The 17039-nt window shown below is 45.6% G+C and overlaps 1 protein-coding gene across 8 annotated transcripts in view; it reads right to left on the reverse strand.

The window, feature by feature from the left end:
- The window catches only part of bcor (BCL6 corepressor), a 327180-nt gene that overhangs the window by 159465 nt on the left and 150676 nt on the right, over positions 1 to 17039 (reverse strand). Inside the window, exon 1 of one of the 8 annotated variants that reach the window (XM_072585131.1) lies at positions 7772 to 8466. The exons of 6 other annotated variants lie outside the window; for them this stretch is intronic. In XM_072585131.1, the coding sequence (XP_072441232.1) occupies positions 7772 to 7840 (69 nt within the window). In that variant the 5' untranslated portion in view covers positions 7841 to 8466. Of the gene's footprint in view, positions 1 to 5912; positions 6346 to 7771; positions 8467 to 17039 lie in introns of those variants that run through there. One more of the 8 variants, XM_072585132.1, reaches the window with a different exon arrangement.

A 17039-nucleotide genomic window follows, 5' to 3' on the forward strand; every position in this document is an offset into this window, starting at 1 on the left:
GGCTTAAATTACACTTGCAATCCGAAATATGTTTGTAAAAAATTACATTTTACACAGTCGCTGTTACATCCATGTCAAGCAGATTGATGCACAACACCTCATTATGCCCTCCCCCACCTCAAACGTACAAAGTTTTAGGTTTTATCTCGAATTGTTATTCGGTTCACCTTTCTTTCCAAGTGTGTGGTGCTGGAAAAGCACAGCAGGTCAGGCAGCATCCAAGGAGCAGGAGAGTTGACATTTTGGGCAAAAGCCCTTCAACTCTCCTGCTCCTCGGATGCTGCCTGACCTGCTGTGCTTTTCCAGCACCACACTCTCGACTCTGATCTGCAGTCCTCACTTTTCCCTTTCTTTCTAATTGTCAGGAGGGAGTGTGAGTATTACAACTGGCATTATTTATTGCTGTTTAGGGGGGTAATCATCTCCACTCATGCTACTATTGTTCAATGCCACATATTTCTTGACGATCAATTGGGTTGAGTCTGATTGTCCTCTGTAAGGGCATTTATTTGTGTGTCTTCAGATGGCTGAAGAGGCCAATCTGGGAACCGCAGATTCTGTTGCAGTGTGGGCATTAGTGGGTGGTAATGGTGGTGGTGGGTTGACCTTCCTGATGTTCTGTCTCTCCTTGTGTAAGAGTCGTTTCTGTGCAGTCGCGTTGCTGGATGATGTTTTCCCAATGATTCCAGTTTGTGACCATGTCCTCTCAGTTGTTAACGTTGGTACGAAGTGTCTCGAGGTTGGTCCGGATGTTGTCTTTGAAGTGTTTCTTTTAGCCACCGGGGCACACTGACTTTCCTTTCTGTTTTTGGAGGAATGAGTTGGGCATTTGGATGACATAGCTGATCCATCGAAGTTGATGTTGAGTTATGGTGTTTGGATGCTGGCTATACTGGTCTCCTCCAAGACACTGGTGTGAGTGCACTTCGCTTCCCAGCTGATCTGCAGGATTTTTCACAGAGATCTCTGGTGTTGTTGTTTCAGTGCTTTAAGGTGCCTACTGTAGGTGGCCCACATTTCAGCTTCATATAACAGTGTGGGAAGGACAACAGGTTTGTAGATCAGACATTTAGTCTGGATCTGTAGGTGCTCCCCTTCTTCTGAGTCGGGCATAGGCTTTCGCTGGCTCAGCTCAGATGGTATTGTATTACCGCACTGATGCTGACCGTGAAGCAGACAAGGCTGACGAGGTATGGGAAGTGATTTGCATTTTCAAGTAGATGGTTATTGATCCTTATAGGAAGGGTGGAGGGACTGTTGGGTGGTGGCTGATGGAGTACTAGTGTCTTTTTTACATTATGAGTAAGGCCCAGGAGTGTATATGCTTTGTTATACAATTAAAAGAGCATGTGTACATATAGGATTAAGCTCAGGTATAACAGGTTCCATTGTTGTTTCCCAAACCTGTGCTCATTTTACCACAACTCCATATTTGAACGTTTCCAAAAAGTTGAAATGTAGCCTGACCACAGCACTGAAATGGCCCTTATCAAAGTCCCAAACCATACCCCATGTAGCTGCGACAAAGGTAAAGTATTTATCTATCTTCATACTTTCTCAACTTGCTTGCATTATTTGCCGTCGTTAGCCACAAAACCTTCAAAACCCGACTCCCATGGTCCAGGTGAGTGTTCTGCCCACTCATCTCATTTTATTCTCATCGGTGCAGTTATATTCAGGAGAATCACTTTCAAATTATTTGTTTTCTTGCATGGCTCCTCTAGTGGACTCCAAGAATATATCCTAGGCTTCCTGCTATTTCTCATCTACTGTGCATGCTTCCCTTGATGATGTCATGAAAAATCATCGCATCAGTTTCCATATACACACTGATGACATCAAGCTGTATCTTACCATTACCTCTCTCAACTGGCTGTTTTTATGAGCCATTGTCATTGTCAATGCCATTGTCTTCCATCTCTGCTAAAATCTTCAAACTCAAGCTACTGACAGAATGAACCAAATGGTTTTCTACGTTGACATCCAGTCTTTCCTGAGGTTTACCATTTACGTATTGAGAATTGTTGTTTTAAATAATATTTGAGAGTCTAGATGCTAAACTAGTGGCATTTGGGTATTGGTTGGTTTTTGAAAGGATTCAAAAATTAACTAGGTCAGTGTTTCCAGAAACATAATTTTAAAACCAGAATGTGTCAGACAACAGGTTACTGAAGGACCCAAGTGTTAATAGAAGTTTGTTTATGTTGTGTAGGTTTATCACAGGAGAGGAAAAACATTAAGACATTAGCATTAGCAAATTCTATGATACGCAAGTTTTTAACTAATTAATTCAAAAACTTTAGTTTTCAAAGAAATGATACTGGATGGACCACCAGGCATCAACTTAGGTACCAGAAATGAGAGCAGCAAAAACAGTCCTGACAACCCTGCAAATTCCTCCTCATTAAGATCTGAGGACGACTGCCAAAATTGGAAGAGTTGTCTCATGGACTAGTTAAGCAACAATGTGCTATAGTCATACTTACAGAATCATACCTCACAATGTCCCAAACACTACCATCACTATCCCTAGATATTCCCATCCCACTAACACGATCAGACTTAGTACAGTGGTACACAGTCAGGAGACAGTTGCCCTGGGAGTCCTCACCATTGATGCCGGAATCCAAGAAGTGTCAGGGCAGAAAACATTTCCTGCTGATTACCACGTACCATCCTCCCTCGGCTAATTAATCATTACCCTTCCCTGTTGAGCAACACTTGGAGGAAGCACAGAGGATGGCAAGGCATAAAATTTCAAGGAATTTCAATGTCCTATTAGGATGGACTTTGAACAGATCTAGCAACTCAAAACTGGGCATATACAAGGTGCTGTGGGCCATCAACAGCAGCAGAATTGTACTCCAGCATTATCTACACTCTCATGGCCTGGCATATTCCAGACTCAACCATCACAATCAAGCCAGGAGGTAAACCCTGGTTCAATTGAGAATGCAGGAGGTCATGCCAGGAGCAGCACCAGGTATATCTAAAAATGAGGTGTCAACCTAGTGAAGCTACCAAACAGGACCACTTGTGTGTCAAACATCATGAGCAAGTGATAGACAGAGCTGACTGATCCCACAACCAGCAGATCAGACCCAAGCTTTGCAGTCCTGTCACAAACAACTGTGGCCTGCCAAAATTAAACAATTCATTGGAAGAGGTGGCTCTCCAAAATACCCCTATCCTCAAAGATGGGAGAGCCTAGTACATGAGTGCAAAAGATAAGGCTCAAGCATTTGCAACAATCTTCAGCCAGAAGTGCTGAGTGGATGATCCATCTCAGCCTCCTCCAGTGGTGTCCAGTCTTCAATCAATTCAATTCACTCCACGTGATATCAAGAAACATTTGGAGGCACTAAATATGGCAAAAGCTATGGGGGGGCACAGACAACATTCCAGCTTACTAAAGACTTGTAGTCTAAAACTTGCCACTTCCCTAGCCAAACTGTCCAGTGCACTGGCATCTGGCACCAATTCATCAATGTGAAAAATTACTCAGATATGTCCTGTACACAAAAAGCGGGACAAACAAACCCAGCCAATCAGTTCTGAGGAAGCGTCACTGGACCCAAAACGTTAACACTGATTTCTCTCTGCAGATGCTGCCAAACCTGCTGAGCTTTTCCAGCAATTTCTGCTTTTGTTGCCAGCCTATTACCACCACATCAGTGTACTCTAAGTCATCAGTAAAGTGATGACAGGCATCAGTGACAGTGCTATCAAGCAGCACCTGTTCAGTGACACCCAGTTTGTGTTCCATCAAGGCCACTGAGATCATGACCTCATTACAGCCTTGGTTCAAACATGGACAAAAGAGCTGAATTCTGGAGGTGAGGTAAGATTGACAGCCCTTGACATCAAGGACAATGACTGAGCGTGGCATCAAGTAGCCCTGGGAAAATTTGAATCAACAGATATCAGGGGGCAAACTCTCCATTGATTGGAGTCATACTTGGCATATCACAAGATGGCTGTGGGTGTTGGAGGTCAGTCATCTCAGCTCCATGACATCACTGCAGGAGTTTCTCAGGATAGTGTCCTAGGCCCAACCACCTTCAGTTACTTCAACAATTATTGTACCTCCATTGTGGGGTTAGGGTGAGTGTGACCAGTGATGATTACACAGCGTTCAGCACAAGTTGTGATTTCTCAGAGACAGTGTCAGACCATGTTTGGGTGCAAGTAGATCTGGACATTATCCAGGCTTGAGATGATAGGTGACAGGTGACATTCACACCACAACTGGCCATTGAGTGTATTCAGGACTGAGATAGATAGGTTCTTGATTGTCAAGGAGATCGAAGGTTACGGGGAGAAGGTGGGAGAATGGGGTTGAGAAACTTATCAGCTACAATTGAATAGTGGAGCAGCTGAGTGGCCTAATTTCAGCTCCTACATCTTATGATCTTAACTGTGGGCAGTGATCATGTCCAATGGGAGGTGGTCTAGCTGCCACCACTTGGCATTCAATGGCGTTGTCATCACTGGGTATCACATTATTGATGTCCTGGGGTTACCATTGACCAGAAACTCAACCGGAGTTGCCATATAAACATAGTGGCTGTAAGAACAGATGAGAGGCTAGGAATATTGCAAGAAGTAACTAATCTCCCCAAAGCCTGTGCACAAACAAACAGCATGTCAGGGAAGTGACGGAATATTCCTCACTGTGTCTGGATGGGTACAGCTCCAACAACATCAAAAAGCTTGACATCATCCAGGACAGAGCAGCCTGCTTGATTGACACCACAACCATTTCTTACACCGTTGACTCTCAGTAGCAGCAGTGTGTACTATCTACAAAATGCAATGCAGAAATTCACCAGAGATCCTTAGACAGCACCTTTCAAGCTTATGACCACTTCCATCTAGAGCAATAAGAACAGTAGATACATGGGAACAGCACTCATGCACGTTTTGGTCCAAGCCAGACATGCTGAATTAGAAATATATAATAATTCGTACAGTATCACTGGGTTAAAATCCTGGAATTCCCTCCCCAATGACATTGTGGATCAACCTACAGCACATGAACTGCAGTGATTCAAGAAGGTAGCTCTCATCTTCTCAAAGGTAACTGAGCACGGGCAACAAATGCTGGTAGCTAGCGATGCTCATATCCCTTGAGCGAATACAAGAACAAAAATTACTGTAAAACACTTAAGTTACACAAGGTTTATTTTACTGATCAAAAATCGCTGTAACAAGTTACGATACCACGGAATAAAATTTGTTCAAATATTTCCCCGGTACCTTAATTCCTGAACTGATGTGTTAAAGGGTTGTAAATCAATACCTAACATTGGACAGACGTGCAGAATGTTTCCGGGCTCATTTCATGACGCTATTATTACCGAATTACCCCCACTGGAAACGGGCTCCACTGCGCCAAGGTTGCTGATACTCCCTACAGTGCTGCTCAGAATTCAGAGCAGGCCACCAGGACTGGAGGAACTGAATATGCACATTCTTCCCTCGAAGTTGAGTATGGGATTGTACACTGCTGCTTCGAAATGGCGATTTTCCGGAATTCTTGCCCTAACTGATTTTTTTGTCGGAATGATAAATCGAAGGCTGACAGTCAGTTCTCAATGGGGTCAATTCTAAATGATTCTAAATCTTTTGCCTAAAACTTGGTTTCGATTAGCATCCCGAGTTAACCAGAGCTTCGTTTTACTTTCTATTTAGAACTTAATGCGAGGTTGGAAACTTCGAGATGAAGTGGCTGCAGGCAAATTCTACTGCCTGCGCTTCGGCACGTTTACGAAACTGATCGCCGAAAGAGAACATTTTTACATAAATGCGGTGCTGAAGTTGCGAAATGAGCAACAAAAACGTCGCCAGTGAGATTAGTCAAATCCGGGGTTTATGTTGCTTCTGAACCAAGTACGGTTTTCAACCCTTACCCTCATTGCCCGAAACACAATGTCTTCAATCTTCGGCTTTCAGTCTGCTAATGAATGTAGGATTTCGCACAAGAAGACCGTGCTACGCTCCAGTAGTTTTCTAATCCACATTTTTATGCGAATCTACTATCGCACATTTCGACTCCTAACCCTGCAGATTTCATCCTCCGGTTTTGAATCTGACGGCTGAGGTATTGTTTGATAGGAAAAGGAAAAACGCGCACACAATCCTCTAGACAGTGGCGCTTGTTATTAAAAATGAATTGAAAAGCCCTAGCGATGCCGGAATCGTTTTGTGTCGGCCGCCAGCAGCTCTGATGCAGATTAATTATCCGTTTCGGCTTAGTTTACCACTCCCCTGCCCCGGGTGACCCCAGCGCAGAGCGACGTCTCAGACGGAAACTGATGAATAGAGATCAGTTACAGCACTCTGCATCTCACCTCCTGCTCACAGAGATTCACCAGGAGCAGAGGCGCAATACCTTGTTTGCAACCAGCGCAACAGACAGCGACAGCGTTGCAAGGAAATTTGCTTCCAAAGTATTAAAATGGGGGAGAAGGCTGGCCCACAGACCAGCTTTCTGTACTTAATTTCCTAAACACAGGCTGAACCATACAACAGATACTACACCTATACACCAAGGCACTCGCTACTTCATGTGTGGGAATAAACACGTGACCTTGTGTACACACATCGTGAATACATTCTTTGTGAAATATTGTTCAATCACATCGATGCATTTCTTTTTAAATCTGGTAAAAGGTACCTGGAAGCAAGTTGTGTACCCTACCTCCTGGGTGAAATTAAGCCAAATATAATGTGTACAGTGCAAAATATTCATTGTTTTTGGTTACAAATGCTAATTTGGAATAAGTCAATCATGCCTGATATTGCATTCATTTTGTTCTTTAAAATCCTCCCTGCAACAATAGAACAGTTACAATGAGCCTTTAAATGCAGCAAAACAGCCCAAAGCATTTCACGGAGGGATCATCAAACAAAATTTGACATCGAAAGAGATGAATGGCCTTTAGGACAGATTTGGCCAAAGGAGCAAGTTTTAAAGAGCATCTTTAAAGGCGGGAGAGCGAAACTGCATAACCTCCATTGTTTAAAAAAAAGAGGCCAGAGTTGAAGGAGCGCTGAGAGCCGAAGGCTAGAGGCTTGGAGAAGGTTAGATAGATAGGAAGGACGAGGTCATGGAAGGGTTTTACTATTTGATAGTCCATGAGTTGCTATGCTGGGAACCAACGCGGGTTACCAGGCGCGGGTATGGAGGGCGAGGTTACGCCGATTCAAGTTTACAGACAGTGAAAGATGGGAGGCCACCTCGGAATATGAGGTCTCTGGAGACGAGAAACAGGGATGATGGTTTCAGCAACAGATAAAGCGGAAGCAGGGAGCACAGATGTTATGTTGTTGAGTGTGGGTGGTGTGGGTGATGAAGCACAGCTCACATTGGATGAGTCTGTGTTTAGGTCAGGCTTAGGCAGTGCGCACCCAAGGGGATTGAATGGTTGGAGAACAAAGTTTGTCATGGGGACCAGAAACAATGGCCTCAGCCCTCCCAACAATTAACTGAAGGAAATGTTTAATCAAACGGCTGAACTTCAGGCCTTCAAACTCTGTGACTTGGATCAAAACTTCCACTTTCGAACAAATATTAATACGTAATTCTATTCATGAGAACATCTGCACATTGTCATAGGTGACTTCAGCCTATTTAAGATTAAGCTGCGACCTCAATCTTGTATTTGTAATGCTTTTTTTTCCCCCGGAACCCGCTTAATATGAACTTCTGCACAAAGGACAACTCAAAAACGACTGTTGTGTAATAATCTCGTGTGTGTCCTGTCACCTTATTCTTCCTACGAGGCTTGGCCGAGGTACTTGCCCAACCCGGAGGATGTGCTTGTGAGTCTTCCATCTCCAGAGTCAGCTCTCTGAAGGAAACGCTTCAGCCAGGCAAGTCCAGAATCCCCGGGTTTTGTCAAGTTGAGCTGGAGGAATAGAAACCCTCCGCTTACGGTTCCTGTGCACGTGACGCTTTCGTTGGGTGACCGTCCACTGAAGTACATCTCCGGCACACGGCCAGCGTTTGAGGCTCTCCCAGCATCATTCAGTAATCGGAATCTCGACACCATACAGCTGTCTCTAACCCGATCAAGCGATACAAGAGGACTCTTTTAAAATCCAACCTGAGTGAATACATGGGGTCTCACAATGCCCCGTTTAACCTTTTTGCGGTAGGTTGTGTATATAGAAAAGGAAACGGTCTGTAGGGAAAGTCTCTTTCCAGTTAGCGAGGACTTGGACATTCGGGCTGCTCCTCCGGCTGAACCATCTCACGCAATGTTGCTGCTGCTGCTGCCGCCGAGACCTCCCAGCTCCGCACCCACTTAACAAAGATCAGCAACTGTAAAGCTCATCGCTGGAATTCGAGCTCCAGTTCGCCTTCTGCAGCAACAGCCTCGACCAGAATTATCTCGGAACAGAACAGACTCGGGCCTGACTGCTACTTCCTGCGTTCAAGAATGTGGCCTCGGGAAATAAATTAGCTTCAGTAAAGCGAAACAAAATAGTCACGTGAGCTCAGCTACCCATTCACCGGCCGCTTCGTCCACAACTTGAGCTCAAGTTTCGGCTGTTCTGTCTAAACCCTTTAGAAGCCTATTTACAAAATCCCATACACCACAAATACGTGTGGATCGTTTCTTTTAAATTTTCTGTAATTCAATTGATACGCCCAATCGTTTGAAAAGGGGGCACTAACCCTGAAACCCTGCAGACATGTCCATCTTATCAGAGTACACAAATTGTCTTCAACTTCACAGATCAGTATGGTGCCAGAGCGGCGGTGTGGTGGGACGGTTCATTTTCTTGTACAGTCATTCTCACGGACTTCACTTATTGCATATTCTGTATTGTCTTTCTGCTCGAAGAATATCCAGAGGGTCATATTTGAGAATGACAATCAGGAACATATTAGGAGCCTGGAGTAGACCATTCGACCCCTCAAATCTGCCCCGCAATTCTATTAGGATCAAGGCTGTGTCTTTCCTGCCAGTTTCCCATTCCTCTTGCCCGTCAAACAGCTGACCAATTATTATTACTCCATAAAATCTAGGACGTCGAATGCGTTCTCATTTTCTTTTGCAACCTTTTGTGCCACTTTTAACAACTATATCTGAAAAAGTAAGCACTCCGCTCCTCTACGTTTTTTTTTAAAAAAATGCACCGTTTCATTCTTCCTTCCCAAAGAGATCACTTGAAAATCTAGTACATTATGTCAACCTTCACTCAACAAGGGCCCTCTCACCCGAGTTACAAGGCCATGGGCTCAAGTCTCACTTGAGACTTCAGCAGAAAGGCAATTAGTGATGTCCATGCCTTGACATCTGCATCCCGAAAGGGAATTTTGAAACTAATTGACAATTTAATATGGTGCTTAGGAAATGCTTCTGTGTCGGAGGTCTAAATTTTCAGAGGAGACGAAAGGAGATCCCACAGCATTATTTGAATCAGAGCATGGAGCTTCCCCAGATTTATTGCTAACATCATTAAATATATTGACCTAAAAATTCAGCTGCACCCATTGGTATGGTGCTCTGATAATTATCCATCACCAAAATTGCGAGATTCAAGATGCCTCCGATGTTCAGTAACTGAACTCATTCGTGTGGTGGGAAATATTGTGGTGATCCAGAGGATTCTTTAACGTGTGGTAGGGACTAATAATCCTGTTCCCTCACTCCTACTCCAAGTGGCTCTGCGTCCAGGCAAGGCACTTGTCTACGTGGTTAGTAAGCGTTCTACAGTGCTGTTTTTCCTGGGTTAAGCCACTGACTGCCCTCAGGGTAAACAGATATTGGAGTGGGAGCTGAAAGCAGGCATGGGCCTCTTATTTTCACATGCAGAGGAACACAATACCTACTCTATGGGCAGATAAGAATGGCTCCTGCTTTTACTCAATATGACAGCTGGCCCATTCTATTTGGGAAGCACAGCATGGTTCCTACCCGTCACGTGGGGCCTCAACGGCCACCCTTTTTTTCCGGGTCCTATGTGGCCCAATATCTAGGTTCATTATCTGATCATTTGAACACAGCACTAAAAGTACTGAACAAAGTTACTGCTATACTCGGGGCATTACAACAGGGTTAAGATTGGAAAGTATCTTAATGACCATGAAAAACTCTGGAATGTTCTGAGAAAGTGAAAAGCACAGAGAGAAAAAAAACTAGTTTTATGTTGGTCTTTATTGCAGCATGGTTTCAGGATTCTATTTGTACAGGAACAGTGGGTGCTGTGAACAAAATGTCTTGTGACAGACTGCAAGCAACAGGGGCAGCACCTTATGTTTCATGACAGCCTGAAACGGAATCCAAAATATTTTCCAAGAACGAGTTTCATAACTGAAACATGGAGGACGTTAAACAGGAAGAAAGTAGTCAACTCAGCAAGACTTTCGTGCTAACGAAGGAAAATTGGCATTGTCCAGTAAGATCTGAGAATCTTCCAAAATATTCGCGCGCGACACAAATAGTAAAGTTGAAAGGTGAGTGTGAACGGGAAGCAAATTTGAAACAGAGCGTCTCACAGGAATGAAGAGTTCGCCGGAAGCCCCCGCGCTTTTGCAGGAAGGCAGTGAGTAAATGGACGATCGTTACCCTCATTCAGCCGGGGAAACTTCAGCATGCTGAACCTCCTGGCCAAACAGAAAATCCATCCCAGCATCACTACAACCTATCAGGAAGAAATAGGTGAACACAGGCACCCGTGAATTGCCCAAGCCTTAGGTGAACAACATCACAGCCCTCCCCCAGTGAGGACGAGCCCACTCCATCATCCTGCACAAATTCCCTGTAGCCTCCCATGGAGCGTGAATCACAATCCTCTCCACACGGCCCTCTCCTCGCAGCTGGAAAGACCACACGCCCTCGCTGGCTGAGCAGCCAAATCATGTGAAAGACGAGAGTTAAAAGGCTCGACTATCAAGAGCCGCCAACGCCTTTGGGCTGGACGGAATGGAGCAATGAGCTGGGCTGAGGTCCTAAACTAGATGGAATCAATATTTGTAACTCAGCAAGGTACTTCCCCTTCCAAATAGGCAGGAAGCACCCCCTCCCGCTAAATATGGAATCGTGGCTGTCCTTCGTCAATGATCACCAACATCAAATCCCAACCTCGCATTGTAAACCAAAATCCTCAGGCTCCTCCGCCCCCGCCCCAAGGTGATTAGGATTTATGGCCTTCCCCAAAGCGAGAACCAATCCGAACCCGAAACTCCCTCTCCACCCGAACAGAAATCCTCTCCGGGTCTCCTCTCTTCCTGCTCAGCTCTCTTCTTTCATCACTACCCTTTATCCGGTTCCTCCAGCTACCCCCCACCCCCCCAAATCTTGCCCCCTTCCCCACCTCTCCTCCTTTAACACTTCCTTCTTTGCAATTCAATTCAAACGAGGAGAAAGTGAGGACTGCAGATGCTGGAGATCAGAGCTGAAAATGTGTTGCTGGAAAAGCGCAGTAGGTCAGGCAGCATCCCAAGGAGCAGGAGAATCGACGTTTCGGGCATGAGCCCTTCTTCAGGAATGAGGAGAGGTAGGGAGGAGGGGCTTGGGGGAGGGGCGTTGGAAATGCGATCGGTGGATGGAGGTCAAGGTGAAGGTGACAGGCCGAGTGGGGGTGGGGGTGGACTTGCGGAACATTTCAGAGAATACCTCTGGGACACCCGGACCAACCAACCCAACCACCCAGTAGCTCAATACGTCAACTCCCCCTCCCACTCCACCAAGGACGTGCAGGTCCTTGGACTCCTCCATCGCCAGACCATAGCAACAGGACAGTTGGAGGAAGAGCGCCTCATCTTCCGCCTAGGTAACCCTCCAACCACAAGGGATGAACTCAGATTTCTCCAGTTTCCTCATTTCCCCTCCCCCCACCTTGTCTCAGTCAAATCCCTGGAACTCAGCACCGCCTTCCTAACCTGCAATCTTCTTCCTGACCTCTCCGCCCCCACCCCCACTCTGGCCTATCACCCTCACCTTAACCTCCTTCCACCTATCGCATTCCCAACGCCCCTCCCCCAAGTCCCTCCTCCCCACCTTTTATCTTAGCCTGCTGGGCACACTTTCCTCATTCCTGAAGAAGGGCTCATGCCCGAAACGTCGATTCTCCTGTTCCTTGGATGCTGCCCGACCTGCTGCGCTTTTCCAGCAACACATTTTCAGTTCAATTCAAATACCCACCTCAGTCGATCTTGGCTATTCATGCGCAATGCGACGAAGGGTTATCTAGGATTTTCCTTATTTGTTTGTGAGAAAAGCATTTAAGGCAACAATGGGTCTGCGGGAGACATTACTGTTCAGGCCCCACAAGTAATATTCTGCTTCCTGTCCTTGAACCACCGCATTACACATTGCCCGGTTGTATATACAGCATTATCACTATACAAAGTGATAATCATGTGATAGATGATACTAACATTCCCATGAACCGAACTACATTTACAGCCAACCCCACGTTTATTTTGGCAGCCATTTACCTCCTTCGGAAAGTCACAGGGAAAACACACAGGACAAGTAAATGCCTTCAGAACCCAAAGCACTTGTCTGGTTTTCCGGGAATATTTATGGTGCAGAGGAAACCCCCGAATACAGCATTTGAAAGACTCAAAGTTCAAGTGCTGATGTATTATTCACATCCAACTCATCAGTAACAACGCAAGTTGAAGGACCGAACGCAGACTTGATCTAAACACTCAGGCGCCGCTTCCATGCATATCCTTGATCGCCCCCGCTGTCAACACACTCTTGTCGCAGTAGACAGGAACAGAATTTATGACACTGTTATACCTGCCCCAACTAAAACTAGCCGTTCAAAGCTATTGGTTCGTGCAAGGGAACTAAAGTGACACAAAAATAATTCTGCCCCAAGAAATTGTCTTCCTTGTGGCAAGTTTCTCGCAGTACTGTGCATTCTAAAACACGTACAAACATGAATAAATGCAGATTCCACTTTCTGCTGGTTTAGGCATGCACCAAAAAGAGGGCAACTAAACGCTAAATGAGTGAATTGCAAATACAATAAAAAGTTACAACAGGCGACCAAGCCCATAGACATTTAGACTATAACAGAATGATAATATCATTCAGCTTTCCGGGCGGTATGTCAGATAACTGTTCCATGCATCCCTCTATTGTTTTGTCCTTGGCATCATAAGCAATTTAAGATCGACTTTTTGATTGGGGTAAATTGAACTGTGTTTGTCAAGATATAATGCATATCATCGAAGAATATGGTGCTGGAAAAGCACAGCCGGTCAAGCAGCATCCGAGGAGCAGGAGAATCGACGTTTTGGACATAAGCCCTTCATCAGGAATGCCCTTCATTCCTCGTTCCTGATGAAGGGCTAATGTCCGAAACGTCGACTCTCCTGCTCTTCGGATGCTGCCTGACCTGCTGTGCTTTTTCAGCACCACACTCTTTGACTCTGATCTCCAGCATCTGCAGTCCTCATTTTCTCCTATAGTGTATATTAATTGACTTAAAACCAAGACCTGAGAATTACCAACTGAAATTTCCATTTTGGAACAAGGAGAAACACGTTTTAAGATTTCCTTAATCTGGAACCAAGTATATAAATGATCTGGATGTGAACATAGGAGGTATAGTTAGTAAGTTTGCAGATGACACTAAAATTGGAAGTGTAGTGGACAGCAAAGGTTAACTCTGATTATAATAGGATTTTGATCAGATAAGCTCAGAAGTGGCAGATGGAGTTTAATTTAGATAAATGTGAGATGTTGCACTTTGGGAAAGCAAATCTTAGTAGGACTCATACACTTAATGGTAAGGTCCTAGGGAGTGTTGCTGAACAAAGAGACCTTGGAGTGCAGGTTCATAGCTCCTTGAAAGTGGAGTCGCAGGTAGATAGGATAGTGAAGGTGGCGTTTGGTATACTTTCATTTATTGGTCAGAGAATTGAGTACAGGAGTTGGGAGGTCATGTTGCGGCTATACAGGACGTTGGTTAGGCCACATTTGGAATATTGCGTGCAGTTCTGGTCTCCTTCCTCTTGGAAGGATGTTGTGAAATTTGAAAGGACTCAGAAAAGATTTACAAGGATGTTGCCAGGGTTGGAGGATTTGAGCTATAGGCTGTTTTGAGCTAGGGCTGTTTTCCCTGGAGCATCGGAGGCTGAGGGGTGACCTTATAGAGGCTTATAAAATCATGAGGGGCATGGATAGGGTAAATAGACAGTCTTTCCCATGGGGTGGGGGAGTCCAGAACTAGAGGGTATAGGGTTAGGGTGAGGGTGAAAGGGGAAAGATATGAAAGAGGCCTACAGGGCAACCTTTTCACGCAGAGGGTGGTGCATGAATGGAAGTGGTGGAGGCTGGTACAATTACAACATTTCAAAGGCACCTGGGTGGGTATATGAATAGGAAGGGTTTGGAGGGATATGGGCCCGGTGCTGGCAGATGGGACTAGATTAGGTTGGAATATCTGGTCGGCATAGACAGGTTGGACCGAAGAGTCTGTTTCCGTGCTCTACATCGCCATGACTCTATGACTCTAGAGAGATGCAAGCTGGCGAGGCATTTGTTTCTTGAGCCGAGACAGTGCGCGCTAATGAACATGGGATTCAACAACTCCTGGGTGGAGCAATACTGGGGAATGTCGTCACTGGAATGAAAGAATTTCACAAGTAGTCTCTCCTACCTTGTCTGCCTCTATGTCCCGTCTCCCTTCCGGCTCGAATCAAACCATGACCAACACAAGGTGTAAAGCGTTAATCAGCAACCGATGATAATAGACCATGAGGGCCCCCCACTACAGATCATCCTCACGCTTATAAAACATAGCTTAATGTTCTATCACATCAGCATTAAACCACTATGATAAATATTCAGCGTCTGAGATTTTAAAAAAACTACAGCATGTGACCACGCTCAGATTGCTGAATGTTCATTTCCCTTACGAGGTCCTATCTAACCAAACAGTGTTCAAACAACTCCCATCGGAAAAATCTGCCAAACTACTTGAAGCAACGGCACATTCGCTTCAGACACAGGGCACGCCCAATAACAGAGAACCAGAACGTAAATAACTTCAAAAACCAGAGCAAACCATTCCCGGACTCAAAAAAAAATCGTCATACGTTCATTATGCATTGTGTACACAGGCAACCATATGACATCAATCAAGAGACGAAGAAACGGTCCCAATGTCGCTGTCCTTACACACAAACTGCAACCATTTACTGCACACCGACATCGTGTTTATTGTGCTCTGACTGGAGAAGCGGATGGGAGAGAATTACAAATGTACAAGACATTCTGAAACCGAGACCACGAAACACCTGGCAGAATGATCAGGCGAGGAGGCACTGAATGAGACGCCTCAGTGCGGTATCGCGGCTTCATCTCGCATTAGACGCCTATGTCAGCAGAACGGCCGTGAACTCATTTCCTCCTCACTGCTGCACCGCCAGAGAAGCGGAACAAAACCCAGCCAACAATGGCTCTTACTGAACAATCAGCAGGTTTTCTCTGGACTGGACGAAATAAGACACACGCCCTCGCAGTTTCTTGGCCGAACCAGCCCTCCTGGAAGCTAATCAGCTCCGCTGGGTTGCTCTACTGTGGTGAGTGAGGTGCGGGTGGCCCGTTCGAAAGTTTGAGTTACACTATCATTGTTTCAGGGGGGAAAAAAAAACGCTGTATTGGTAAGTGAACTGCATCTGAAACTTACATTTTAAAAAAAGGAACTGCGGATGCTGAAACGCAGAAACAAAAAGAAAACTGGGGAAACTCAGCAGGTCTGGCAGCATCTGTGGAGAGAAAGTAGAGTCAACGTTTTGGGTCCAGTGACCCTTCTTCTGAAAGTCAGAACCTGCCCGAGTCTGCCTTTTAAACTGGGTAAACATGTAACAGACACAATACGTAATTTAAATCGCGTCATGTATACACACCCACCCACCCCACTCCTTCACAAACACAGCCAGCTCAGACAAACCTCGTGTGTACACATCAAGCATCCAGAATAAACAACGCTTTTGCTGCACTGAAAGACGGAGACTTCCCAAAGTCCATCAAAACATCACTCCTATATATTCCCCAGAATTTCGCTTCCTTCGCGCCGTGACATGCCTGCACAAAACCCACATCGGCGAGCCAGCGCCTCGCTGCGATTGCTATCGAAAGGAAACAACGAATGCGCGACATTAGGAACCTTTATTTCAAGTCACGGGAAAGGATTTTTACAGCAATTTCCAGCCAGGCTACTACGGTTGAAACGAAAGTGTGAACTGCATGCCGGGATGAGTGGTTTCTGTTCCAGTTTCAGAGCAGACAGTAGGAATTACTGTTGGACACCTCTCCACATTTTGCTGTTTGAACCACCTCCTTCCCTCTCCCCCCCCCCCACACACACACACACACTTCCCTCCCTCCCCGGCAGCCGTGTCTCGATTCTCCTTCAGTTAGGTCCTTGTAAGCGCGGGCTTCTGAAACATCTCCACTTCCTTCCGCTCAGCTGCACACTGAAACCAGTTTCTTTCACGGCAGATCGAGTAGAAGGGGGGGGGGGAGAAAAAGCGCGCCATGCTTTTCCAACTTTCCGCCAGTGTTGATGTATCATCCTTTCCACTCCCTCCCCTCCGGCACCTGCGAAACCTCTCTTAACAAATCCACACAGCCAGAAATTTGCAAACGCGACAGAAGAGACATCAATCAAGGGAAACCAACCCTCCCTATCTACCCGGAGCAAACATTGCTGCTTTGTATCACAGATTCCCAGATCCTGATCGCTGCGAGGCACTACTCCCTCCCCCGATCGCTGCAGCTAATGTTTCACCAAACAGCTAATGTGCAAAGTCATGATGGCTCGCCTTCAGAGCGCAACACCCACACCGTGGCCCCAGCAACGCCCAGCAAAATCGCCTCAGTGAAAGAGCAGAAATACGGGACATTTTAGTGAATATGCTTTTCGACCGCGCTGTTTGCCATCGAAAACAATCATACAAACAGTTCCTTCGAGACTTTTCCTAGCCTGGGCGAATTGCTTTTTATCCAACGGGTGCTGAACATATAAACAAGGAAATATGAAACCGCCCACTGAAT

This window comes from Chiloscyllium punctatum, chromosome 15 (assembly GCF_047496795.1).
Source record: "Chiloscyllium punctatum isolate Juve2018m chromosome 15, sChiPun1.3, whole genome shotgun sequence".
Lineage (NCBI taxonomy): Eukaryota > Metazoa > Chordata > Chondrichthyes > Orectolobiformes > Hemiscylliidae > Chiloscyllium > Chiloscyllium punctatum.